General features: G+C 41.0%; 1 protein-coding gene and 1 long non-coding RNA gene across 6 annotated transcripts; one reads left to right on the top strand and one right to left on the bottom strand.

Annotated features, from left to right (window-relative positions):
- exp (expansion) lies at positions 1–27,509 on the top strand. 4 transcript variants are annotated; one of them, XM_017252860.3, is made up of 10 exons: positions 3–936; positions 9,632–9,779; positions 16,734–16,891; positions 22,421–22,493; positions 22,699–22,866; positions 22,926–23,124; positions 23,179–23,495; positions 24,219–24,303; positions 24,517–24,831; positions 26,958–27,509. In XM_017252860.3, exons 2-10 carry the CDS (start codon positions 9,663–9,665, stop codon positions 27,065–27,067), a joined length of 1,542 nt encoding a protein of 513 aa, XP_017108349.1. In that variant the 5' UTR covers positions 3–936; positions 9,632–9,662; the 3' UTR covers positions 27,068–27,509. The 4 variants fall into 4 exon arrangements, with proteins under 4 accessions (XP_017108348.2, XP_070134001.1, XP_017108345.2 ...); XM_017252859.3 differs by lacking the exon at positions 26,958–27,509 and having other exon boundaries at positions 1–176; positions 24,517–26,799; XM_070277900.1 differs by lacking the exon at positions 26,958–27,509 and having other exon boundaries at positions 1–920; positions 24,517–26,799.
- LOC122321092 (uncharacterized) lies at positions 13,516–15,424 on the bottom strand. 2 transcript variants are annotated; one of them, XR_011442246.1, is made up of 5 exons: positions 14,629–15,424; positions 14,451–14,561; positions 14,225–14,396; positions 14,083–14,164; positions 13,516–13,981 (listed from the first exon to the last, which is right to left on the bottom strand). It is a non-coding gene; the product is annotated as an uncharacterized lncRNA (long non-coding RNA). The 2 variants fall into 2 exon arrangements; XR_006245993.2 differs by having other exon boundaries at positions 13,960–14,164.
- Positions 27,510–27,528: the final 19 nt, after the last annotated feature.

The raw sequence follows: 27,528 nt of genomic DNA, 5'->3' as shown, positions 1-27,528 counted from the left end.
TTTCAGTCTTCAGTCGAGTCGCGAAAGTCGTCGAGTGCGTTTGGTTGCCGTTCGTCCGCTCGATCGTCGGCAGTCCAGCTCTAAAGAAAAACCAAACCACTAGAAAAAAATTGGAAATAAAAAACAGAAATCTCTCTCCCTCAGTGAATAAGAAAGAAGAAAAGCTGCTGAAGAAGGTGAACAAACAAAACTAAAATACAAACAAAAATAAAAGCAAATCATCATTATCATCATCGTCATTGGTATCGTCATTCCACAATTCACGAAATTTTGTGCGCGCAGTCGTCGTTGTCGTTATGCAATTGAAGTGCGTTCATAAAATGCCCAGATAGCAACAATTTCAGTTTAATTAATTTCCGAGGAATTAGAAATTTTTATAAGATTTCGTACCAGCCACTGAGCAACTATAACAACAAAAATTTAAAAAACCAGAGATCTGCGAGTTTAATAGACGCATAAATACTGTTGGACAAATCGCTTTCGTTTCGTTTCGTTTCTCGATGTCAAAAATAAATGCCAAATTAAATATTAAAATTATTGCAAACTCGTTTACCACCAGTCGCAGACAACAAATACAACAACAACAATAATAATAACAACAACAAAAAAAGTGAAATTAATAAAGTGAAAAGCAACACACACGTTTGGCATTATAAAATCGAGCGAAAAGGAATTGTATTAGAGTCTCAATTACAAAATCAATATAAATAATAATAGAAAATCATTGTTACAGCATTTTTTTTATTTAAACTAGCATAGCAGCATAAAGAAAATAAATACAAATAAAAGCAACGCGAGTTCGAGGCAAACACTTTTCCTCTGCGAATACGTAATCATTGGGAAAATATCAGCAATTTTGCAACAGTTTCGACACAACAACAACAACGTCTGTTGCAGCGGCAAAAACAGCAAAAACAAAAGTAATTGAGCAGAAAGGTGAGTGGAGGAGGCCAAGAGACACGCATGCAAAGCAGAAAAGCACAAAAAAAAAGTCGGCCCTAAGAGAAGAAACCCAAGCCCCATGTAGCACCTGTTGCTTTTCCAGGAAAAAAGAGCACACCAGCCTTCCATTCATAATCGCACTTTTTTTACTCGTAGCTCTCTTTTTTATTTGAATCTAACTGTTTTGCTTTGAACACTGGACACTTCCTGCTTACGCGTGTTATTTGTTTGTTTGTTTATTTGGTGTTTCTTTCTTGCTGGTTTTTTGTTTCTTCGCTACAGCTACAGCTACACTTCAGTTTCATTTTCATTTAAATGCGAACAGAAATCCAAGCTCCAACTACACAAGCCGCTCTCAAGGTTGACAACATCGCTTTTTGGCCGTTGTTTCTGGCCACTTTGTTTCAGTTTACTGATTGCGTATTTCACATTTGAATATCATACAAAATTGTGGCTTAAATAGTTCCTTTTTGGCAAATAGTTTCAACAATTTATATGGAATTAGTTATTTTTATGGACTATCTTATCTCTTTGTATAAATTCTCAGTAAATATACATGGCCCTGACTGAGACAGATCGGTAACTCATCCGTCTGCCAGCACGCCTCCAAAAAGTATATGCATTTAATAATGAATCAGGCAGCCAGAAAAAAAATCTTGGCTTAAAAAGTGCAGTAGGTGTTGCCATTGGGTTTTCATTACAATTGCCCCGACACTTGCACATACACCTATATAAATAATAAAAAAACATATATATACCTGAGAGTACCTGTATATATAAGCCAAAATAAAAAAAGAGCTGATGAAGAGCTTGGAGAGGTAAAAGGAAGGAAGTCGATGTCGGAATGAGTTTGCAGTTTCATTGGGCTTCGGTTACAGCCACGAAAATTCAGCTTCCCAGCTTCTTGGCTGCAGCTTCTCTCTGCGATCATCTTGCCAGTTGCCAGTTGGTTGTGGGAGTCAATTAGTGGGCAAAAAATTTAAATACAACAACAAGAGGGAGCGGGAAACGCCATGGCACCCAATTATGCATCCATAAATGTAAACAATCGCTGAAAAGACCTCTAAAATGTGGCGGTTCTTCTTCTGCCAGCAATCCTATACAATAACCAAAAAAAAAAAACCAAAAACACTGCAGAAAAATAAAAGAAGTGCTGAAATCTGTCTATAGGCAAAAGTTCAGCATTCTGCAGACACAATAACGTGGCCAAACTAATGGGAAATGTCAGTCAGCCAGTTGGCAGACAACTTTGACTTCATTTACATTTTCCCAACACAACTAGAAATAAGTCTAAGACTTGGACTCTAAGCTAACTGCAATAAATTCGGTTTTGTAACCTTAACTCCCAACACTGTATAGCTTTTACCTGAAAGTATTTTCCATTTGGCCAAATTCCAAAAGAATTTGCATTTGACCGATTAACCACCACCGTTCTTTCGCCCATTTCTCTTGGCCATTCATACACCACGCATATTTCATGAGCTGCCAATGATTGGTTCTTGGCCATTTTGATTGCCATTCCCCCACTCGAAATGGGAACTGTTCATTAGCGGGAATATGGGTTAATCTTATGCGGAATAGGGGTATTCTTTATAAAGAGACTCCCTACACAAACACACACCTTTACGGTTAAAGTGGCTACAAAAAAATATATGAGTGCGTGCAAGCGTAGATTTGAGGGCTAATTAAACCGCTGAGGTTGTGGCGCCATCAAAGTGTGAAAGAGACATTAAGTCCAATGCGGAGGCACGTGTTGTTGTGCTTGTCGACGATTAGCCAGATAGATATATAGATATAGCCGAGGAGATAGAAACAACGGCCTTAAACGCCACACCGTCCCAACAAAGGCATCTTTATTAAAACATTATTTCGCTTCTGCTATTGTTGGCGGCTAGGCGGCTTGGCGGCTCGGTAGGTCGTCGGTGTATAAATTGCATTTTAAATACAATCTGTGTGGTGGGCAGCATCCAATAGATCCGCCGCTGACTCAATCAGCCAGACAAAGCGCTTCAACAAAAATATTATGATCTTTCTGATTGTTACACAGTGTGTAACTCACAAATTTCCGCTCCTCCGCCTCATGATCATTATCATTATGATCTGAAGCTAAAAAAAAAGTACGGCATTTAAACAAACTTTGAAAGTGAAAACCAAGACGATTTTTTGATTGCAAACATTTGATAAGCAGCCAGCAATGGGAAGTGGAAGTGGTCCGAAGAAAAGTTCAGAGAAATTTTGTCATTTATTGAGCGAACTAACGATGTCCAACGTAACGCGTAAGTGCACAGCGAGAAAGTGAATTAAAATAATGGCTCTTACTACCAGGAAACAATTTATAAAAAAATTAATTTCATTAAAGGAAACTATTTAAAATATTCCTATAAAAACTAGAGCTGGTTTTTGCAAGCTTAGCTGGCTAGAAATATTCAAATTATTTTAGTTTAAAGACAATCTATACCCTTTTTCTTGGTGTATAATGACTTCTTTCTTTTTAATGACTTTTTCTTCTCAGTTTGCCGCTAACATAAAATACAAAAAAAGAAACAAAATAAAAAAACAGTTTCAGTTTCGTTTAAAGTTTCGGTTTCGGTTTCAAACTCACTCAGTTGTGGAAAATTTAGTGCAACGGCGCTGTCATAGCTTCGCTTCAAATTGCTTCGTTTACACACAAGTCCCCCCTCCTACGTTGGTGGAGAAAAGTGTATCCAGGCTGTGGCCATCTCTTTCGTCTTGCCAAAAGCCCTCTCTTTCGCACACTGGGAGCATTTTGGGGCATTGCTTCAACTGAAGCGTGCAGGCGAAAACGAAAGCAGAAGCAGCCGAGACGGTTGCAGTTACCTTGTTTTTCATTTTAACTTGTTTTTTGCTGCCTCTTGTTCGGCTTTTCACTCTAGTTGAAGTTGCAGCGGCATGTTGCCCGTTTTGGTTGCACTTTTTGGCCAGCAAACTGTTGCACGGACCTCGCTTTTGGTCAGGGCAACTCGAAACGTAACATAAAAATGCGGAAAAATTTACTTAGACTTAATGAAAGTGTCAACCCGTTTTCCATGGCGGTTTTTTTCGGTTTTTCTTATAAGATTGGCAACAAAAAATAATGAAACGGGAAATGCCAAGCATTTCAAGGAGTATTATTTATGGATTTTTATTAATATTTCTTGGAACCTTTATTGCATTGCCATTTATTTCAGTTATGGTTTTCATTGTTGACTCGAAATCGATTTGGGATGTAAAAAGGTGTCAAGTCATTTGTTGAGATTTACATTTTGAAAGTGCTGTAACAGCAGCTGCAGAGCCTGCATTAGCAAACGAAAATCAACTAAATATCCACAACCAAGTGGAGAGACAAGATTTTCAAGTCGAAGATCTTCAAAAATTGAAATGTTAATTTTTGGGGCTTTTCGTCTCCAACCATCCATCGAACCAACCATCCATCCATCCATTCATCCATTCCGTTGGTTTTGTTTTTTGTTGGATTGCGCAAAGCGCTGACAGTTACATGACTTTGAAAAGTTTCTTATAGCTGATGCACACACAACACCAAAATATTCATAAACACATATATAAATATATGATTTAACATATTTTTTGGGCTTAATAAGTGTTGGAATGATGGGCGCCAGATGTGCGTGCCATGGATGGGAAATACGATTTTTTGCGAAATCGAAATGCACAACCTGTCGGCCTGTCGGTTGTCGGTTGCTGTTGGCTGTTTACTTTTGGCTCTCACTGTTACCGTTTGCTGATGGGTCGATGATGATGATGATGATGCTGATGCGCTCAGGTGTTAAATACTTGGCTAGCTGGCTGGCTGTGTGCCTGGCTGGCTGGCTGGCTAGTTCCGCAATACGATTCGATGTTAAATGCTTTGGATTTCGCATTATTAGCTTCCCGATGTGAGCAATTTTGCATAATTTGCACCGAACACCGCGCACTGCCGCGCATAATGAAAACCTTAACCCCAAACGAGGAACTGAACCATAACACGAACACCACTTTCACGCTATGCAAATTGAAGCATTTGCAGACAATGTGGTCTGCAGACAAGTGTTAAGAAAATATGATCAAAAATAAGGCACCCTCACCTACACAAAAGTGGTGGCAAGTGGGTGGAAAGTGAAAAGCAACAGGAACTTGAAAGGAAGAAGACCACGTATACGTAATATATCAAGTATACGTATGGTGACATTTGAAGAGCCTCCTCTGAAAACTTTAAAGTGTATTATCTCACCTCCACTCTACATTTTCTAATGAGATTCCATCAACAATTAGTAATGCAACCCCATGGTGCTGATGTATTTCGAAGGAAATCGATATATTTCTATTGGAAATTAAGCGGATTACCAAAGCATGTTGAAATCTTCCCAGCACGCCCATTAGATGCCGGCACAGACCTCTTTCTTTCTTTTCTTCCTTGCCAGGCAGGCATAAGTCAATGACTGCTTAATTTAATTTGGACACAAATCAATGGCCAGCACATGTATCTTTTTCCTCCTCATTTCATTATTTTGTTCTTCGCTCGAGAACGTTTCGCTTGACCCCTGCGTGAAAGCAATTTCGTTATGGGCTATTCGGCCATTTGGACTTTCGGCCAATCAATCATGTGGCCTAGCTCTTCCAGCATTCTTTTGGATCGCATATCTTCTTCACGGCTGCGAAAGTATCAAATGATTCTCTCTGCCATCCCATTTTTCGACGCTTCATTAGGCCCCAGCCACTTTCATGTAGTCTCCGGTTACATAATGAATCCATTAAGGGTGCCAAAAATACTTTCTAGACACAAAACAAATTTATCATGTCTGACCTTAACTTTTTGGTGATCTGCCAAGTACAAATAGAAAACTATTAAATATTATTGTACATCATTAAGATCTCATTTGCGATAATTCCTCTAAAAGATTAAAAAGATTAAAATGCGCCGTAAGAAGCTTATTAATTTCTGATTATTATCATTTCAAAAACCACATAATCTTTATTAGTTTTTTTCCCAGCCCGTTGACAACTGATGAGGCTACTGATGCTGTTTGTTTTCAGCTGGTTTTCAGCTAACTAGACGTGGCTAATGTTTACAATCTCGTGACGCACTCGTGATTTGAACTCTGCTCGAACAATGCAATCATCCGGGGGTAAACGAACTGCAAACTATTTGCACTCCCGAGACGATGCAGTCTCGTGCACTGAACGAAAAAAAAAAAAATAATAATAAAGAGAAACAGCTGTTAACGACCTCTTGACAAGCCACAAACACAGCACAAATGCAATTGCATTAGAATCATTTACAATTGCCGATTCAATTAATATGCAAGTAGCGTTTTCATGGCGATTGTCATCATCAAAATTCTTTATTGATTGCCCAGCGTCGTGTCTAGGCACTCTCTCGCCTCGTAAAGCCCAATAATAATTCATGACGTTGACTTTCATTCATAAAAGCAATGGCTTTAGCCGCTTACTGTCGGTCTGGTAGTCTGGCTGGTAGTTAAATATGCAGTGAATGTTGCCGTAAAATTATGCATATTTTCCTTTCGAGCCTCTGGCTGTGGAAAGTTCTTTAGAAAGTTTCTGTTGAGAAACGAGTTTTCCGCTCGTCAATCACTAACTTAGGGTACACTTAATCAGAAATGTTAGGGCAGTTTGGAAATTCTTTAAAGTCTTATCACTTAAATACAAACCTATTTTTAAGTATATTGAGAATTCTATGACAAGCATCTACTGTTAAGATTGCGTCACCTTTCTTGAGAATAATACCGAGTGGGTTGTCTCAATGTCATCTCTGCCAGATGGTTTGTGGGATTATTATTAGATCTTAAATTAATAAACTTTTATATTAGGCTTTCCCATGTCTAATAACAATCGTAAAGAGTTATTGAACTCGTCAGTTATGCGCGGAAAATGTCTGCTTATAATTAAATATCAATTCGTTGTGAAAGTTCAACGAATTTGAAATTTAAATCCGAGTTCGATCTGTTCGATTTGAACTTGGATGATGATTGGATGATGATGATGCATCAATTGGCATTATTTAAATTGTATTTCAAATAGCAGTGTTGTTTTTTTTTTGGCTTTGCTGCTTTTTTAATATATATATTTTTGGTTTTTTTTTTGTGAAAGTTGCTGCACATTTTTGCGTGCGCGAGGTAAAAATTTTATTATTTTCGCTCGAAAAGTGAATGCTGATGACTGAAAAATTGCCAGTCTAATGGACACACACATTTTCCCAATTCCTGAGGCACAACCATCGCGCTTCGGTGTTTGTTTTTGCGAAATTTGTAACTGTAAAAGATCAGGGAAATTATCATCCAGCCAAATCAGTTAAGTCAACACGCATACACCTAAAGATCAGTTAAAAAAAAATAATAATAAAACACAGCCACAGCGGACCTGCTCGATCTTGGTGATGACTTTATTTTATGGCCCATGGAGAGGCGGCCAGTCGCACCAACTGCCGTTCTGTTTACAAAAGTCCAGTAAGGAAAACAGAGCCTCGGTCCAAAGGGCTATCCGGGCTATGAGTGTGCAGGATATTTGAGCACCTCTTGGCCAACACTTGACTTGCAGTTCTCCTCCTCCTGATGGCCGCTCTGTGGGCCGTTAATTGTCCGTCATACAAAAGAAACTTTCTGGATATGTCAGCGTTATTTGGCCAGAATTGTTCCGAGAACACAGAGAGACTGAGAGAGATTCCGTTTAAGTGTTTTAATTTGACGTGGCCCATAAAGAATGCCCTGAAATTAAGGCTGCGATTTTTTGGCGAATAATTGGATAAAAGCCAGGCCGTATTTGGGTTGAGAGCATCAACAAGAATGTTTATTCAAAGGAAGTTCTTCATTCTCCACACCTACGTGTATTACTCCTAAAACAAAACAAAGTAAACAGTAGACAAGCCCCATATCCGTGTGGATAATCTAGTAAGTCTCTGGATCCCATAAATGCCATTCAGAATGCAATTCACGTAACTTTTTGACTCAAACTAGAACACGTATATTTTTGTCAAGTTTTCTGTGCTGTATACGTGCTGAGCCTGTAGAACTTTTGTCCGAACATCTGACTATATGTATGTTCTATATTCACAGATTTGTGGTATCAGGGTTGGTTCGGTATTGTGTCGCCAGACAGTGGCCCTTTGTTGGCTATAAATAACAATACTTTTGGCCAGAGAGACAGACACACAGGCATGTGTGTGCACAAAAGAAAATGCAGCTCAATAAACTGGCAACAAATGGCGACAATCGGACAGGAGAAGTGCCACAGCACTGAGCCGCTGAGACACTGAGACTTGTACAATTTAACGGCTTTTGTTGCATAAATCGAGCTGCAACAAACGGAGGCAGCAAAGAAACAGCAACAACATTTGTTATGCGATTGCAATCTATAGTTGGCAAAAAGAAAAAAAATCACAAAAATGGCGTCGATCGTTGACAGTGCCAACAAAGATTGTGCAAAAGGCGATGAATATTTATGGCCAGCCCTTGCAGCATCCAAAAAGTCACTCACTCACTCATTCAGTCAGTCACTCACTCAGTCAGTCAATATAGCTACCGATCAGTCATTCGCACAATATCTGCAAAAAGAAAGCCAACAATAAAAAGAAACACCTTTGGCCATTATAGACACTAATAACAAAGACGGATAAATATAAGACAACAGGTTAGCGAACCTCGAACCTCCAACATTTGCATGCCCAGCGAGAAAGAGAGGGCCTGAGGCGATTAGAAAGGGAGAGGATACAGCTGGGTAGAGGGAGAGAGCACTTTCTTGTCGCTACGCGTCGTCTGCTAATACCCCGAAGCCCCAATCCCCAAGCCCCCATAGATGTTTATTATGCAATGAACGTATTTTTTTCAACGACTTGACAAACAGAGCTTTGACAAAAAAACAAAAGACTTCAATGGGGATACTCTTTTTATAAAAAAAAAACTTAAATAAATATTACAAAAACTAATAAGCTTTGAAATTACTTTAGTATGAGCATACCAATTTATAAATAGTTATTCCTTATTTGATGACAACTTTTGAGAAAGAATATTTCCCACTTCAACATAAATTTCAACTTCAACTTACAGGTGATTTCTTCTTTATTTACCTTTATTGTACTCGTTGTCAACGTGCTTTGGATGGTATCTCACCTGCTTTGTCTGATTCACAGCCCGAATCGCAGTTGGGATCTCAATTTCGAATCTGCGATGCGTAGCTCGCACCACCTGATCGTCATAACAAGCAATTTTAATAAAAATCGCATGTTTTACACATAAATTCTTGGACTTGAAAGAAACATTAATTTACAAACATAGAATGCCCCAAGATCAGAGCATATATAGGAAGGCAAATTGCAGTGGCATTATATACATAAATGGTTTGGTGGAGCCTCTCTGCATGCGGGATGACTTGGTAAAAAAAAAGGGTTTCCAGGTCATAAACAATAATGAGTGAGAGGTGCGTTGAACTCAACACGAGGAGGGATGCCAAAATTCTGTTTGTTCTTTGAAATTCGAAGAGTTTAAACCCTTTTTTGTTTTGTTTGTGGGGGACCTGTCAGCACAGAATGGGAATATTTTGTGATGTGTTTGCTGTTTTTATTACCGTTATGTGGTCGGCCTTCCTTCAGATCTCCCTGGACATATATGTACATATTATGTATTTGGTTTATAACGCGAATATTCACACAAAACCTTTTTACGATTCCATCTCATTCCAGAGGACAGAGACCCCGTCAAAAATTACACAAGATGGTGTCGCGTCGAAAAATTCTATCACGTTCCCGCGATGATCTTAATCTCGACCAGACATTCACCCAGCAGGAGGAGGAGGAGGATGTCTGGTATCAAAAGGATAAACTATACAAGGTGAGTCTCTACTGAATTAAATTAGTTCTCTGCGGGTTCTTTAAGACCCTACAAGTTGCAACCAAAAAATACAACCAAAGAAGAATCACCATGACGTGCTGGCCCTGGCCCATCGGCCGTCGTTGACTGACTTCCGCTTGGCCCGAAGAGTAGTTGGCTTCTATGATTTGTGGCTATTTTCCTGTCGCTCATTCTCAACACGTGCGCTAAACGCCAAGTCGAGTCGAGTCGAGTCCACCGCATTGGGGTCAGCATGAAACGCACTAATGCCGAGGTTTTGGTTTTTGTTTTTCCGTTTTATTTTTGTTTTGCTGGATTTTAGGTTTTTGGCTTGGGTTTCTGGTGTTTGTTGTATTGACCAATTGCATTAATTACCGTTAGGCCATCGCATTGCGTTGTGCATTTTTAATTTGCCTACGACGAGGATGGCGGGCCCAGGCAGTAAAAATGGCGCAAAAGCTTTGGTGGCAACTACTTTGGTGGTAAAAACGGCATTATGGCTAACCCTAATGTTTGGACAAGCCCAGCACGAGCTTGGATCGAATCGTCTTTTTTCGATTACAATATGGTTTTTGTTGAATAGATATGCATGTATATCTGTACTGAATGTTTGTGTGTGGGAATTCCATTGATGATGCTGCTAACCCTTTGACTTGCCAGCCAAGGAGTGGAGACCCACTGTTTTGGGTCTAGGTGTGTGCGAGTGGGCCTAACAAATATAATGCAAGTCAGCTGCGTTTCTTTCGAGCTCTTTTGGCTGAAGTTTTAGGGTAATTTTAACCTTTCAACTCTATGTGACTTGGGCGGATTTCAGTCATTAGTTCGGGCCAGCAAGACATTCCAATGAAAATTGGTAGATCCATATAGAGAATCCCCTACAAAGCGGCCAAAGCTTAGCTTTATTTTTAGCCTGCCAGCCGAGTATCTCTATTCAGCTTTTTAACTCATTTTTTGGCAAGCGCTACTGCCCACGCACCCAACTGGGTTAACTGCAATTCATTCGGTTAACAATAACAAACACACAGAGAGAGAGAGCCATCAAAATGCTGGCCATTAAATTGATGTTTTATTTCTAATGGCGATTTGCATAAATTTTTGTTTACATCAGCGCGATTCAAAGGCCTCGCCCAAAAGTGGAAAGTGTGCAGCCGTCGATCTCTTTCTATTGGTCTGTGCTTGTCTCTTTCCGTCTTTGGGTATGTTGCAATTAGCGTGAGCGTGGCATCTATATAATTCCGTTTAGTCTGGCTTAACACAAAGGCGTCCACAAAAACTCTATTTCCCATGATGGAAACGGCAACAAATTATGTCTGAATTTTCCTTTTGTCGTTTTGGCCAAGAGCGAGGGACGGTTCCCTCCTGTTTGGCCCTTTGATTTGACTTGATTTTTTGCTGCTGTGCTTGGAGCGCTTATTGAGCAATTCTGTTGCTCTTGCTCTGGCTGGCTGTGCTATTTTCAATATTGTTTACAAATTTATTATCTGGGAACAGTCTGTGAGCCACAGACGGAAATCGGCACACAAAACAAAAGACTTAGGCAACGAACTTGCATGCATCTGGTCATAGAAACAGAAAATAGAATTCTATTACTTCAGCAACCCACGGTTTGCACTCGTTTTGTTGTGAAAATGAAAATGAAAGTTTTCTTTTTCTGGCTTTTTCCTTTGTTTTTCCTTTCCTGCTATTTTTTTTTTTGCCACCCGTTCACCTGGTTTTGGTTTCGCTTTTTCGGCCCGGCCTGAGCAACAGGATTTGGCGTTGGCGCAAAATGCTTGTGGTGAGCAGGAAAAACCACTAAAACGAGACAGACACGTCCCACACACATATGTGTGTACTTCATGTGAGCTGGCTTTTAAGCCCAAAAATTATACGACAAATTCAATGGAAAAGAGTTTTTTTTTTGTGTTCGCTACCACTTCATCAACGTCCAGGATCAATTGAATTTCCTGCTCATTTCTTGATTGATTTACCTTTGGCGGAAGACTTGCTCTGGGCTATTATTATCATACGTCAGCCCATAGAAAACTCAAGTCTATGAGCATGAAATTTGCATAAATTATATAAGTATTATTTGATTTTTTTGGCCAACCTGAGCCCACTTGACATTAGCTTTGATTATTTGCTTGGAAGGAGAAACTATTGGGAGGCAAATAGTGGGTTAGACAAACAAATTGAAAATGAACATATCAATGAACTTTGGACACCATTTGTTACGGCTGCAACCTGTCACAAGATGAATTTATCAAGACCGTAATAATTTGAGGCGATTGTATCTATTAGCCCGATAGAGACTCCAAAGCCGCCGCCGCCGCCGCCGGATCCCAAATAAAAATCATTTTATTAAATGTCAACTCTGAGCGTTGGGAGCATCTGTTTCCATTCGCCAGCTTCCCCAGATCGGTGGTGGAAGTTGGACGCGAATCGTGACTGCAAAAGTTCAACAACATTTTACACTAAAAAGTGCAACCAGCACCGGCTGAGATTCTGTGCCTCATCTTCTTCGGTTGGATGGTTGTGGGGCTGCACGTGTTGCAAGCCAATGAGACCCAATGGGCCACCATTAGAGATCTTGCAACGGAATAATAGACTTTAATTGCGCCCACAGAAATGCGGTTTGTCGTCTCCTGACGTCACACCGACTGTCTCGCATATTTTCGTATCGTAGCACCACCAAAATCCGTATAATTCATGTTACGGATTTTCTGATTTAATATTGTTCATATGCTAATGACAATCGTGCATACATACCTACATATATAAGGAGACCAAACCCGTTCGCCAAAACTCGTTCGAACTGAGCTAATTTCCATGCACAAATCAGATTACGTATACGCCGGGTAGAACACGCGCTTCTGTAGTGGCACCTTCGGGGGCTTCTGTTGCAACTAGGGTTGCTAATTAAAAGCTGCTGTTGGGTTTTCCACTAAAATTTACAATAAAACCACTCTGTGAACTTCGGCATTTTGAGGTTGTTTCTCTGCACGGCCTAGAAATATGAGCAACAACAAGTTGTAACCAGTTTGTCGACACTTGAGCCTACAAGATTCTTCTTCTTCGTAGAAGTGAAACCTGAAGTGAATCTGCCTAAAGAATCCAACGGAATGAAATCAAAAGTGCTAACATCTTTGCGTCCCAGCCCCAGACCCATCCCCAGTGCCAGACTCTCCATCTGCTGGCAATCTCAATCTCGAAAACCGAGTACGCAAACGCAAAGGCAAACGCAAAGCATCTGAAAAGGTTAACAAGTTTTACTACATGATTTATTTGCATTTTTAATGTGTGTGCCTGCCAGTGATCATGAGGCTGCTGGTGCTGCCTTAGATGCTGCCTTAGATGCTGATGTTGAATGAGTTGGCCCAAAACTTGAGCTCACTCGAGCTGCCTAGACGAGTTTTGCCCAAATCGTCTGTCCGTCTGTAGAATTGTGGCCAAAAGCCAAGCCAGCAGTTGATGCCAGCTACAGCTATAGTGCTTGCTTACACTCAAAAAAAAATTAACCCTAAGATTTAGAAATTCGCCCTATTTTTGTCTTCAACGGCACCGCACCATAAAATTTAGGGTAAATTTTTCTAAAATTAATGGCATTTCCTTTCTAAAATATAAGGAAAATTGCCCTAAAAACAAGAAAAAAATTTCTAAAAAATAGAAAAAAATTCTTAAATTTAGGGTAAATTTTTCTAAAATAATGGCGTTTCCTTTCTAAAATCTAAGGCCAATTTCCCTAAAAATAAGAAAAAAATTTCTAAAAAATAGAAAAAAATTTCTTAAATTAAGGGTTTGTTTTTCTAGGTTTTAGAAAGTACTTTTCTAAAACTAAGGAAAAAATTTCTTGATTTCATGGCGATTTTTTCTAAACCCCAGGGCAAGGCGCCCTAAAATTAAAATAACCCTTTCTACAATATATACAAATATTTCTTAAATTAAAGGTGACCTTTTCTAAATTCTAGAAATTTTATTTATACATTTTACATTACATATTACATCATACATTTACATATTTTTACATTATTTTTACATTTACATTTGTTTTCTTTGATAGCTCTCTTCAGTTCTTACTTTCACATAACACTTTATTTATGGTATATAATAAATTTGACCCTCGAATCTTGAATTGTATACTTGACTTATAAATTTCCAGTAGCACCATGTTTTCCCCTTTTGGTGAGGACTAGAATAGCGTGAATCATTTGCGTCCTTTTTATCTGTGGAAAATAACGTCAATTAATATTGCGATATAAATATATTAATATACTATTTAATCGTGAATGTTTAAAAACATCTTTTAAGGTAGTGTAATTATTACCTTCGCTTTGTTGAGGGAATGTTTTAGTAAGATAAAACTCTGGACTTTCTTTTAACGAAATGAGAGAAAAAATTGCCACAATCTAAGAATTAATTCAATAAATGCATTAAATAAAACAAAATTAATGTATAAAAAATATTACCAATTTGTCTTCACAATTCTGCTTAAGAATGGGCAATTCCTCCTAAGCTAAGTGTAGCTACACTTGTATCGTCCTAGAAAAAGAAACTTTTGCGCCACTCAAAAGTAAGATCAAATTTTGCGTTTGCAAGGCTAAGCTTCACCTCTTCACTATTGAACATCAGCCATATTACCTGAAAATGTATTTGGGAAATTATTTTTAACCTTTGAAGTGGGGCGTAATTTACCAGTTGATAACTTTTTCTCCTTAGCCTTCAAATGATAAATTTTGCCATATGCAGCAGACCTTCTGGCTTTTTTCCGATGTTAAGATCTATCATGTCTTTCCACAATTAGCTCTAGATTAATTTAATTAGTAATTAAATTAAATTACTTATGAAATTAGTAACGTTTTTAGTAACTTACCAGCGAAAAAAAAGAAAAGGCTTCTCAGTTTATCTTTTTCAGCAAGGAATCAATTAGCACTTTTTAAATAAACTTTTTAATAAACTTGTAATGTCAACATCTTAGAGATAGTTTAAATATCGTTACATTATTTCTTAACATGATTTTTTGTATTTAACATGTTAAAACTTTATACATAAAATATAATATAGATCAGTATGCATTTATCTGCCCGTGCTCTGCCACACACACAGTATAAGTGTGTGAAACGTCATGACGCGTCATGCTCAGAGCCTACTTTCTGCTTTCTGCTATACTAATACTAATGCGTTAAAATCATATCAATGTATTGGGTGCCGACCACGGACAGAGATAAAATATAAAAAAAATTATATATTAAAAAAAATATTTATATTTTCTAGGGTTACCTAAATTAAAGGGTAACACTGTGCATTTTTAGAAAGGAATTTCTATATTATAGAAACAGTTTTCTATTTTGTAGGGTTAGTATCTTTTTTAGAAAGGAATTTCTATATTGTAGAAACAGTTTTCTATTTTTTAGGGTTAGTATCTTTTTAAGAAAGGGATTTCTATATTGTAGAAACAGTTTTCTATTTTTTAGGGTTAGTAAATTTTATGGTGAGCCTTTCTATTATTAAGAAAATATTTCCTGAAAATAAGTCATAATTTGCCTTAATTATAGAAAAGTTTTCTTGATTTTAGGGCGATTTCAGTTTATGGCGACTATTTCTATATTTGAGAAAAACTTCTTTGATTTAAGAAATTTTTCTTGTTTTCAGAAAATTTTTTCTAGAAACTAGAAATTGTTTCTTGTATTTAGAAACAATTAAGTTTTATGGCGAATTTCTAAATTTAAGGGTAAATTTTATTTTGAGTGTACTTTTTGTTGTTCATATTTTTCATATATATTTTTTTTTATATTTATTATAACCCAAAAAAGTGACTGAAATTGTGGGCATGTTGGTTACTGGGCTAATGGCTTTGTTTATGACGTTCTTTGTTCGGGTTAATTGAGCCAGCCCGGTACAGAGGGAAATTGGCCAGCTGTTGAGGTTTTTGAGGGGTTTTTCGTGTATGCATATTACATATGGACCTACAGTAAGTTTCGGTAATGTAAATAGTTTAAGGGTTATTAAATGGAATGTTAGAGCATGTTGTTTGAGAAATATTCGTCCACTAATCGACTGATAGCCAGAGGAATTCAGTTGCAAAAATCGCTAGCCGGTTTATATAAAGTAGAAATGTTAAATATTTTCAAAGTGCACTTAAGCATGACGCAAGCAAAGTAGAGCTGCAATCAAAAGCCTTGCAGCACTTCAAATATCTATGCATATAAGTATATTGTTGGATATAAAAAAGACTTCAAGCAGAGCAACAGAGCAAATGCTTAGGCAGGCAACAGAAACACCAACAGCAAAAGCAACAGCACCAACGATATCGTTGTCTATAATTTTATATGTCTTACTGCACCACGGAATCAAGTTGGAGCTGCAGCTTTATAGCCATGTTGCCATGGAACTGCAAAACCCAAGCCCCAGTCTGCCCGGCTGGGTCTGGCTTAGTGTGTTCGTGTCAGCATTTGCTCCGATTTGATTTTAACTTTTATTTAACAAACTGCAAAACAACACAAACGCAAACACAGACTCTGATGCTTGTAATGGCAGCCAGCCAAACAAAAAGCCAACAAAAAATAAGTAAAAGTAAAATGAGTGAAAAAATACAACAACAAAAATACAAACTTAAAACGCAAGCGCCCAACAAGGCCGTTCACTTTGGCTCACACATACCAACACTCGATCGACCAACTGATCACGATGGAAAGTGAAAATTGCTAGTATTAGCCATAGTCTCTATGTTTTTTCTTAGGATTTTTTTTGCGCCATATACCCCAAGACAAGTTGCGAATGTTTCGGGATCAAATCAATGGATTTTTGGGAAACTTGTGATATTTTTTGGTTAACCAAAGCCATAAGATTTAATAGGTTTAGAGAGGGTCGTTAAAGTGGTTAGTAAAAGTGAAAAATGTTACTCTATCTAATTAATTAAATCTCTGCCATTAAAGGATACTCTATACGTTACTTATTAAAACTATTTATCATATACAGGAACACATTCAGGAAGTGCTGGACAAGTGGACCCAAATCGACGACGAAATCTGGGCCAAAGTGATCGTTTTCGAGCGGAATCGGCGCGTGGCCAAGGCGTACGCACGGGCTCCGGTGCTGACCATCAATGGGTCCGACGATGGCTTCGACGGCATGCGGTGAGTAACGCCCCCTTCAGTCATCCCTTGACCATCCCTTTTGCTTTAAAAACTACAATAATTAACGGTCATTGCAAAGCAAAAGGCAAATAAACAAACAAAGGCAGCCAACTTTGGAAGCAGTTAAAAAAAAAAAAAACAAAAATATCCCAACAAAACACATTAAACATGAGCAAACAATGCCTTTGAACTTTGGCTAAAACAAAACAAAATGAGACACAAAAAACATAAATATAATAAATATATAAATATATATATATACATAAATATATATAATATATTAATGTCCGTTCGGGCATGGGCACTGGCAAATTTGTATGCCCTTGACCCACTGGCAAAGAAAATTCACAGCAGGAGCTCTTCAGGTCTTCAGGGTATCTATAATTTTAAAAAGAGTTTGTAGAAAAAATATATTTAATAATATAAAAGTGACATGAGTCAAGTGTTAAGGATAATTGTTTAATATTAGAACTGGTTTTAATTGTGAATGAGAAAAGAGGAATAAATGTATGTACTTTTTCTCAAGTTATTTCCCTATAATGGTGACTGATGGTTAATTTTGAAAACGTGTAATTCCGCTGACAAGTGTATCAGCTACTTCGATGCGAATGGCGGCTGTAACCTTCGTCTTCATCTGCCTCTTGGATGTTTTTCTGATTTTGTGTAAAAATAAATGGCTGCTGATGTGCTCTCGAATGGGCAATGAATGAAACGCCCATCAAATTGATGGGCATCCCATTAAAATTTAATTCCCCCAATGAACTTCACGTCTTTTCCAGCCAGTATACTATGTATAGTAAGATCTGTGTAAAAGGCGGAGAACCTTCGGAGGGCAGGGGCATTGCAAAATGCTGACCTTAGTGGAAACAATTTGTAGCATGTGAAAAGCTACATATATGTATACCTCCCCTCGAAGCCAAAAAAAGCTAGTGAAAATGCTTTAATAATTACGCGGTACTTCTTACTCGCTTATTTCTATGAAATGAGCGATTTCCGTTTTGCCAAAGCAATTTAAGTCAAGAATTCGGTGTGTTTTTTTGTATTTTTGGAGGTCTTTCGAACGGTTCTTGGAATTTTGTGTTGCTGGCTGCAATTGCTGCAAGCGAGGGCCTAATTAACATATTCCGTTTCAAAAAAAATATTACTGTTGCGTGCCAGAAATTGCCAAATGCCAAATACCTTTACGCTCAATTGCTGTGGCAATTTTGGACTGCTTGAGCCACAGCCCACACAGTCAAATGTCAAGAAGTATCTGGCTAGAGAAACAAAATAAAAGAATAATGGGGGGATCCATTGATCCACAGATCCATGCATAATGCATTAGGCTAAGTAGTAAGGCGACTATATGTGGCGATTATTCAGTTCAAATATTGAAAGAGCCGCCCCTTAAAAGGGCATCAAGTGCAGGAGGCAGGCGGCAGGCGGCGGCGGCGTCGGCTCCTTTTGTAAATGGCCACAAATAGAGTTGCTGCCAGATGCCAAATGTCAACAGCGCCAAACGGCAACACAAATAAATTGGAAATACTAAAAAAAAACACATCACAGACAACAAAAAACAAAACAAGAAGACAATGAAGATGGAGAAGAAAACAAATGAAATTGAAAATAATAACGAAAGTCATTCATTCAATTCGTTTTCGTTCGTGACGAGGTCATCACAGATTGCCGATGCAAATTGCTCTTGTCATGGCAAGAGTCTTTCTCTGCCATTTCCCTGGGCCCCCTCTAACTATCTACTTAAAAGACAAAAGACACAGGGATCCACCAATGTTAGTTACTACTACTTGTTTATGTCAACTGGGGGTTAAGTACAACATCGACATCGGCATCGGCGTCGGCATCAGCATAGGAATTGGGATTCGGATTTGGATTGGGTTTTGCTTTATGTTTGTGTTTCTGTTTGGAAAAACTACTTTTGCATGGCGGGAGTGTCGGGAGTGTCAGGTTAATCAATTGCCAATTGCCGCCAACTTCAAACATGGCCTCCGCAGGAGAGATAATTTATGGCCATGTAGCTGCCTTGTTTATGAGTTTCCCTGAGTGTGGTCCAAAGACCCTTGTAGTTGTCATGGACATTGTCTTTGTTGCTTGGTTGCCTAGTGTCTGCTGCTTTTCCTTTATCTCCGTCTAGGGCCAGCAGCTTGTTTGTTTAATTAGCCGCTGTCAGCGCTTGTTAGCCAGTGCTATCTTTCGGGTTAACCGAATTGCATTTGAATGTGGCGGGCGGGCAGACATGCATACAGAATTGCACTTCACACGCAATGCTTTTCATCCGAAATCTGGCAAGTATGCAAATAATAGAGCCGAGGCTGCGATCTGAGCTATGATAGGTGTTATACATGCTGTCTAGTATGAGCACCTCTAACAATAACCATAAATCTGGCTCAGCTTGACTACACAATGAGCTTCTCTAAAGGATGTTATTTTATTTTCTCACTATTTTCAATTTATTTTCCAATTTATTTTGCTTGCCATTTGCATTCAGATTTATTCCAAGTGAAGGCAAGTCAGGGCATTTAACTATCGACCTGGCCAACTGGGCTAAAAGCCATTTTTGTGTGTTGCATGCATAGACAAATTTCCATTTGTGGAGCCAGCTGCGGCATGTAAATTAATTAATTAGACTGACGCTGATGTTGCTGGCGTGAATGCTGGCTAGTAGTTGGTGTTGCTGGTGTTACTGATGTGACTGGTGTGGGCGCTAAAACTGGCTAAAAGGAGGACCACACGCACACCTGAGAGACAAACACATTGAACTACCGCCAGTTGCGATCAGTGATCTTGAAGACATATGGGTTTTCAACAAGCGCGTTTAATTAATGGCCAATCCTTAAGCCATCATTGCCGGATAATATACATTGCCCCCTTCGGTGTTACTTCAAATGGCGCCAATATAAATTCTGCAATTTATGACAGTTTCGAGTTTCGCTGAGGGTTGAACTTTTTAGCGGGGTTTTTGAATGATTTTTGCGAAACAGTTCATTGCGTGGGCGTTGCCAATCGTATTTGCATGTTGCTGGGAACAAATGAAATGGAAATCAAATCATAATATCAAGCTGTGCTCCGATTGCAACACACAATATACTATATTGTGTTGCTGCATGTTTCGTGCGGAAAGAAAAAAAAAAACTATAACAGGGGCGCGCCAAGGTTGAGATTTACTTTGCGAGAGTTTTTTGAACGCAATTTGCTGGCCAGACAAAAGACATTTTCAACTTTGTGTATCAGAGGCCCTGCTGGTGCTGAGTAACCACAGTAGTTGCAAAAGCAACATTGTCATTGTACTTGTTATTGTTGCCGCTGTCGCTGCTACTGCTGCCGTTGCCGTTGCTGTTGCTGTTGCTGTTGCTGTTGCACACGTGCCACATTTGTCAGGGCAAGAACAATAGTCAAATTGTGGCAGTTGCGGCCTTCGCGTCGCATTTTAAGGTGCGACCCAAAACTGGAGCGGGAAACGCTGCCTATAATTAGCCATAATCTAATTAATGCCAAATCAAGCCAAACAAGTTATCCGATCGCTGGGTTTGTTTCCTAAGTCTTTCGTTTGGCGACTTTTACTAAAGCACATTAAATAAATACATACGAACTACATAGCATACATGTCTTTGACTATGGTATGGTATTTTTAACTGAACCGGTTGGACATTGTTTTTGCCCACTGGCCGCAGGTCAAAAGTTGTTCCCAACCACCGTTCGAAACCAGTTGCCGTTAACTGCAACTTTTTTGCGGCTGCAACAGTTGTTGCTGTTGCTGCAGTGGCTTGTGATGGCTTCCTCCTCGAAGAAGCCCCCATGGATCGTCCTCGCAAGTGCAGCCTGACCCACTGCACACGTTTAACTTGAACTCCAAAATCGCAACGGTTTCCAGTTTTGCGGAGCGAGTTCGTTCGGAACAACTCTCGCTTTCGGTTGGTCTTTCGATGCCTTTCGCATTTCCAGCTCATTTAGGCGTGTCAAGTCGAGTCCAGTCCTCAGACCAGACGACCTTGCAACCGATATATGTATGTATGTACTTCAACAAGTATATAGATATCAGCATACATAACTGCGATAATGTGCTGGCCACATCGAAGTGAATGTCTCCAAGACATGCTCTGAATAAGTGTCTATTAAACTGTCAGTGGGTTGGGTGGCTGGTTCTTCCTTTGCCTTATTTTGTGGGCAAACCCAACAACACATCTGCCACCCATCTGTTCTTAGCTGTTGGCATTCAGGTTTAATAACATTTCGCTTATGATGGCTTGAATTTAACGAAGCATTTACCGAACAAAGAACTGCAAATCCGCTTTAGGCTCCAACCTTGAGAGGCGCACACATCAACAGCTAGCGGCAGTGGCGGCGGCACTAGTAGCACCATCGCCCGTCCATGTCGATTTCGTTTCATGGAAAACTTTGACACACATTTCAACGGTTTTTACAAGCGTTTAGCCAATAAATCAGTGGAGCCGAGCGGCAGACGTTACGCGCAGAACTGAAGCACACGGCCAAATGCCAAAGCGATGCTAACGGCGATTGTTGGTTGGTAGTGGCTGGTGTTGCTACTGCCATTGTTGTTCTGGCTGGCTTCTTTGGCTCAGTTCTTGTTCTGGCTGCTTCATTATACAAATTAACATAAAATATATTAGTGACAGGTGAGCTGGGCAGCAGAAGTACTAGCAGCAACAGCAGCAGCAGCAGCAAAAGCAAAAGCTGAGAAGCAACAGCAATGCCAGGCAGCACCATCTAGCAACATCATCATCATCATCTTGCCGTGGCCTTTTATGCAAACGACAATTACAATTAGCCTGGCTTCATTGTCTTGACTCTGCGGCTTCCTCTTGCCGCTTCTTGTTAGCATTTCTGCCGACATTTTCGGCGACCTTAGCGGCGAAGGAAAAACTAAAATCAAAACAGCACACCGAAGGAGAAAAAATAAAACGAACATTCATCATTCGGTAGAAGCGGATCTGCTGCAGTTTTAATGGATAGTTCAAATCCAATTAGGGCTAGTCAGACTTTTTATTTAATTCCTATTTTGTGATAACACTGAGCCACATATTTTAAAAACTAAAAGTTCAATTGCTAGTGACTCAGCTTACGAGGCTAAACAATTAAAAGCCTAAATTTGGGCCAAAATATGACATGTTTATTTAATAAATTTGGGCTGCAGCTGCCGCACTCTGCCCCATGTGGCATAAATCACTGTCAGTGCACATTTGAGCCAAACGATTGAACGGTTCTTTCGGTTCTCTCCCAAAGCTCGAAAACCAGACTCAAGGCAAATGTTTTGTCAAACGTTTAGTGTAACAAAATGCGGCACACGGGCCAAGACGACGGCCCAACCAAACATTGTGACTCACCCGTTGTGGCAGCAACCTCGATTCCAGAAAGTGAACGGCCGCCACCAATAAGTGGCAAAGCTTTTTGGCAACACTTTTGATGTCTGCTGATTTGGAGCTCTTAATGCGGCAGCTGATTGATTTTCAATTAATAAAATACTCATTATGCCTGTCTAATGATTGCCAAACGCTTGCCTTCTTCCATTTGCAGAATTGGACTTTGCGGCTTCGACAATCCGATGAGGGATCAGAAGACCGACGAACTGAAGCGCGTCATCGGGCAGGTAAGCATCGAATTTATGGGACAATCAAAGAGACATCGGTTTAATTAGCTTTGGCAATAAAGCCGAAAATTTGACGAGAAATCCCCATTAGGGGGAAAGATGGTGTGAAGATTACAGACCTCACACACTCTACAGCCCAAAACCATGTCACAAATAGCTTCGATACGGGTAGCTAATATCAGAAATACTCTATCCCCAAAAACAGGGTGTTAAAATAAAAATGGATGATGCTGGCAACATACTAATCCGACGTTATGCCAAAAGTAATGTCTATGTAAAGAGCACCGCCAGCAGTCCCAACGAGGAGACCTCCATCGGTGCCGAAATCTTGAAGCTGCCCAACCAGGCGCTCGAATCAGAAAAAATAGTCAAGGTAAGTGAGTGACACCTTTGGATGCCATCCGAAATCCTAATACGATTGTTCTCCGCCAGCTGTTCGACATGAAGAAGTTCCAGTCGAATGTCAATCGTGAATTACGTCGCGCTTATCCAGATCGCCGGCGTCTGGAGACACAGTGTCTCTCCTCGGTGGCCTTTGTCAAGTCGGAGAACGATGTCCTGGAGTGCCCCATTTGGGTGCTCATTGTCAATGTGGTGGCCATGGATATGCTTAAGAGCAAACTGCCACCAGGTAGGCTCTACACACAACATTACTTTATTGGTATTAACTTATTATTCCCAACAGTACAACGTCCTATTGTGGACATCAAGAACCGCCCGCGCATTCCGATTCCTGATGAGGATCCCTATAGCGTGGCTGGTAACGGAAGTGGTGGCAGTTCCGGCAGCTCGGGCTTTGGCAGTGGTCACCAGTCCCAGTTGCATCCACAGCAGCAACAGCAGCTGGGTAAGCTTCTGAACAACGGAAGCAGCGGAGGACATGTGGCCGCCACCCGGGAACAGTTGCTCCTACAAACGCAGCAACTAGCCCACAAACGAAGCGAGAAGCCGCCCAAACTGCCACCCCGGGATAATGTTTACTCACACGATCTGATTCCCAAGGTAGGTTAGACTGTGTACCCTTAGAACACCCAATATTCCTCTTGATTTTGGCGTATCGGTAACCAAAAAAAAAAGCAAGTGTTGCTGGTTGCCCAAGTGCCTTCATTTGCGGGCAAAGTGTCGGAACAAATTTGGCAGCGTTAAAACATGAGTAAGACAAGCCATGAATATAGTTAGTGTGGCAACCTGTCCGCTTGGCTTGAGTTACTAGAGCTAGTTAGTTAGTCTGACTGCCCAAGCTTGGTCACATGCGCAATGGGGCCACTTGCAAAATGGATCTCCCACTTGGAACTCCACAGACACAGTAACAGACACCGATACAGAGTCTCTGTGTTTTGGCCACTTGTTGCAAAGATTTCGCCCGTTGAGCCTCACTGAGCAATTGGCATTGCATTCAATAATATTCGAATTTCAGCAGCATAAGGCCTCAAATAACTGCGAACGAATCGCGTGTAATTAATATGCGCGGTATGCCGTTGCCATAGCTGGATTGTTGGATTTTTTGTTGCTTTAACATTTGCAGCTCGATTGCCAATTGGGCCCAACGACCGATCGAATCCAACCAAGCTTTTGGATTGCTCGGAGTGCTGTTATGCCAACGGAGAGCAGCCAGTTTGTTGGACACACCTTGCGCAACTTCCAATGGAAAATTGCTGGAATTGGATCCATAAATTCCGTCTCCGAATGCTTTCTTCTAACTCCATTTTATTCTTTCTCTTTTAGCCGGATTACGATGACATTGATTTGGAAACTCGCATTAAACTGTCACGCGGCAAATCGGACAAGGGCAAAGATAACAAGAAATATGGTAAGATCCGAATCGCAAATTGGCCAAAACAGAATATCAGGTGTCGAAGAAACCAAATTGACCCAGATTCTACTGGGAAGAATTTCGGGTTGGCGAACTCTTTTGAGATTTCCACCTTTGATAAGGCCACTCGGCAACTTTGATCCTAAATAGCATTTTGTATCGCTAAACGACAGTAGATTAAAATTTTTTATTTTTTTCTTATCCCATTAGATGATCCCTACTACTGCGGACTGAGGGCCCGCGTTCCGAACTTTGTGAAATCCGGAAAATCAAACAACAACAAGGACCAACGAGACGGCAATGGAAACAACATCTCCAATGGTGGCATGAGCACACTTAGCCAGAAGAAGACCTCGATGATCCACAACCACCTGGCGGGCATGCATCCCCATTCGCACCACATCCAGCAGCAGCAACAACAGTTGATGGCAGCCGCGGCTGCGGCGCATGCGGCGCACCACCATTCGGGTCACCAGCAGCAGCACCACCAGATTTGGCAGACTCGCAGCTATGAGAGCGGCATAGGTATTTATAAACAGGGTGGGCTCAAAACGCATGCACTGCAAATGCAAATGCAACTGCAACATCATCAGCAACAACCACAGTCACTGCCAACGGACTTAACAGCAACAGCAACAACTGAAAATGCAACTGCAACAGCAACTGCATCAAACCAGACACAAAGCACTGCTAACAAATCACGTAGCCACATGCAACAGCAACAGACGCAGCAGCAACATTTGCACCCACATCCGCATCCGCACTCGTATTCGCACGCACATCCGCACCACAGACACCATCAGCACCAGCACCACCATCACCAACACCAGCGTAGCCATCAGTGCGAGCGCCACTCCCGACTCCAGCAGCAACAGCTGCAACATCAACAGCAGCAACAGCAACATCAGCAGTCGCAACCCTTCTACGACAATCTTGAGGATTCAGTTTGCCGCCAGGTGACCAGGCGGTTGTCCACACGCCGTGCACTGGCCTCGGAGGGAACCTCCACTTCCTCTTGCAACTGTGTAAGCTGCTACGCCCTGGCCCCTCTGTGTGGAGCGGTTCCACCGCCACGTCCTCAGAGAAGCCTCAGCCAGCAGCAGTTGAGACGCCATCAGCGGCTCAGTGGAGTGGCCCAGCCGGAATTACCCATCGGCGGTGGCTTGGTGAAGTGGTGCAGTGAGAGCGATGTCTCGGTGCTGGAGATGGAACCATCCCATAACGAACGCTACGACGATTGCTACGCGTACGATGACTTTGACCTGGACTTTGACCTGGACTCTGACCTGGCATTGACTCGCCAACCAATTCCACGCCGGCGCAGAGCCACAGAGACGGTGGACCTTTATGCGGATCGATCCCATCTGCGACAGCAGCAGGCGCCGGCGGTGCTGCGCCACAAGTCGCAGTCTACCGAGAGCTTTTTCGAGCAGCCGAACGAGGAGGGCTCCCTCTATATGTACGGCGGTCGAAAACGCATTGCGGTGAAGGCGCCATCGGCGGCCAACATCTATGACCGGGTGCGCGGATCCACGGACTCGGACAGAGATAGGGAGAGGGAGCGGGAGCGGGAAAGGGTCAGGGAAAGAGGAGGACACTATGGCATATTGAGCCCAAATAGAAGCCGCAAGACGCCACCACAGCTGCCAGCACCGAGCTGGCGAGGCGGCAAGCGACAGGAGCAGGCTCAAAACGCTGACAAAAGACGTTATGACAATGCCACCGGCAATAGCAATATTACCAATAGCAATAGCAACAACAACAACAATAATATCCAGCACAAAAGACAACTAACGAACGCCAAGCAAGACAATGACGACATGTTGAAAAACAAAAATTATTTCAATAGTAAAAACAAAAGTATAGCAACAACAGCAGCATCTAAAGCCTCAACAGCAGCGAAAGCGACAGCAACAGCATCAGAAACCGCAGCCCCAGCATCTGGCGGAGGTGGAGGAAAAGCAACCGGCGCAGGAGGAGGAGGAGGAGGAGGAGCAGCAGCAGCAGCAGGAGGAGGAGTCGGCCCAACAATGAGCAATAGTCCCGGGCAGACGAACAATGCCCCGCCACCTCCTCCTCCGTCGGGAGCAAGAACCGGGCGCAGTACCAGCCGCCTTGACATCAGCGACATGGAGTCCATTTATGGCTACCTTAAACCGCGCAAGCCGCGCAGCCTCAGCCTGAAGAAAATCCAAATACTCGACTACTGAATGGACTGAATTTATTTGGGGTTGCTCGAATTCGAAACGAGGTTATATGGCGCACAGACTCCGATATTAGTTATTGTTTTTGGTTGCCCCCTGTTTTGGGTCGGATCGGGTCGGGTTGGATCGGTCAGATCGATTGCTGTACATACCACAAACGCACAATGGTTTACCTTAATGCCCGGTGAACTGAACCACTAAACTGTACGATATTTATACTAACTTGCACCTTGGACTCCTTATAGCCTGGACAGCCACGACACCACTTTGTACATACACACTTTTGAGATTGGTTCGTTTTCCAAAACAAGAAATCAAAATTTTTGATTTTAAATATAATTTTATTTAAAAACGAACCAATCTCCTACGCATATTCGCATTCATAATCCCAAACCAAAAAGTCCCTAAATACCAGTTGCTAACCTGATATCTTTGTGCTTCTTATAGATTCGGAGCTTGTCGAATCACCTTACAATCACATCTACGGACGCCATTTACCGCTGCCAACACGCGGCTACGTGCCCACACCTCGCATGTTCATCGGGGAATGGGACTGAGCCAGAGATTGCACCGCACCTGGGCTTTCAACGCCCGATTTTGAGCGACCAAGGCACAAAGCACCATCTGCACGGTGGAACGCTGTCCGTGCGGAGCTAATTTAAGTCAACCAGCTAAAAAAAAAAAAGCTTGAAATATTATTTACATTACATTAATTTAGCAAAATATTATGGTAAAATAATATTAGGCTAGACATAAGCAAATGAAAGAAAACAAAAACAAACGCAAAACCCATTCTAATAATTAGTGGTACGACATCGGATATTTAGCGCTTTTCCCTAGCAGTTTTGAGATTACGCACTTCTATGAGCCAACTTTGTTTACCCTGTTGTATGAATTGAATGAATAGCCATTGCATTAGTTCAGTTTTAGGTTTTAAGATTTTTGTAAATTTTTCTCGTCCATCCGTCGAATTGCTAACCGGCCTATTCGGGGTTTTACTTCCATTCCATTTTCAGAT

Source organism: Drosophila bipectinata, chromosome 2R, assembly GCF_030179905.1.
Source record: "Drosophila bipectinata strain 14024-0381.07 chromosome 2R, DbipHiC1v2, whole genome shotgun sequence".
Taxonomy (NCBI): Eukaryota; Metazoa; Arthropoda; class Insecta; order Diptera; family Drosophilidae; genus Drosophila; species Drosophila bipectinata.
The sequence above is the reverse complement of the archived record's forward strand: the minus strand, read 5'-3'. Positions and strand labels throughout refer to the sequence as shown.

What these genes read in the sequence shown, in the direction of transcription:
- exp (XM_017252859.3), top strand. Translation starts at nt 9,663, where the DNA reads ATGGTGTCGCGTCGAAAAATTCTATCACGTTCCCGCGATGATCTTAAT. An exon ending in AATCAGAAAAAATAGTCAAG is followed by an intron (nt 22,867 to 22,925) that starts GTAAGTGAGTGA and finishes GTTCTCCGCCAG; the next exon opens with CTGTTCGACATGAAGAAGTT. An exon ending in CACACGATCTGATTCCCAAG is followed by an intron (nt 23,496 to 24,218) that starts GTAGGTTAGACT and finishes TTTCTCTTTTAG; the next exon opens with CCGGATTACGATGACATTGA.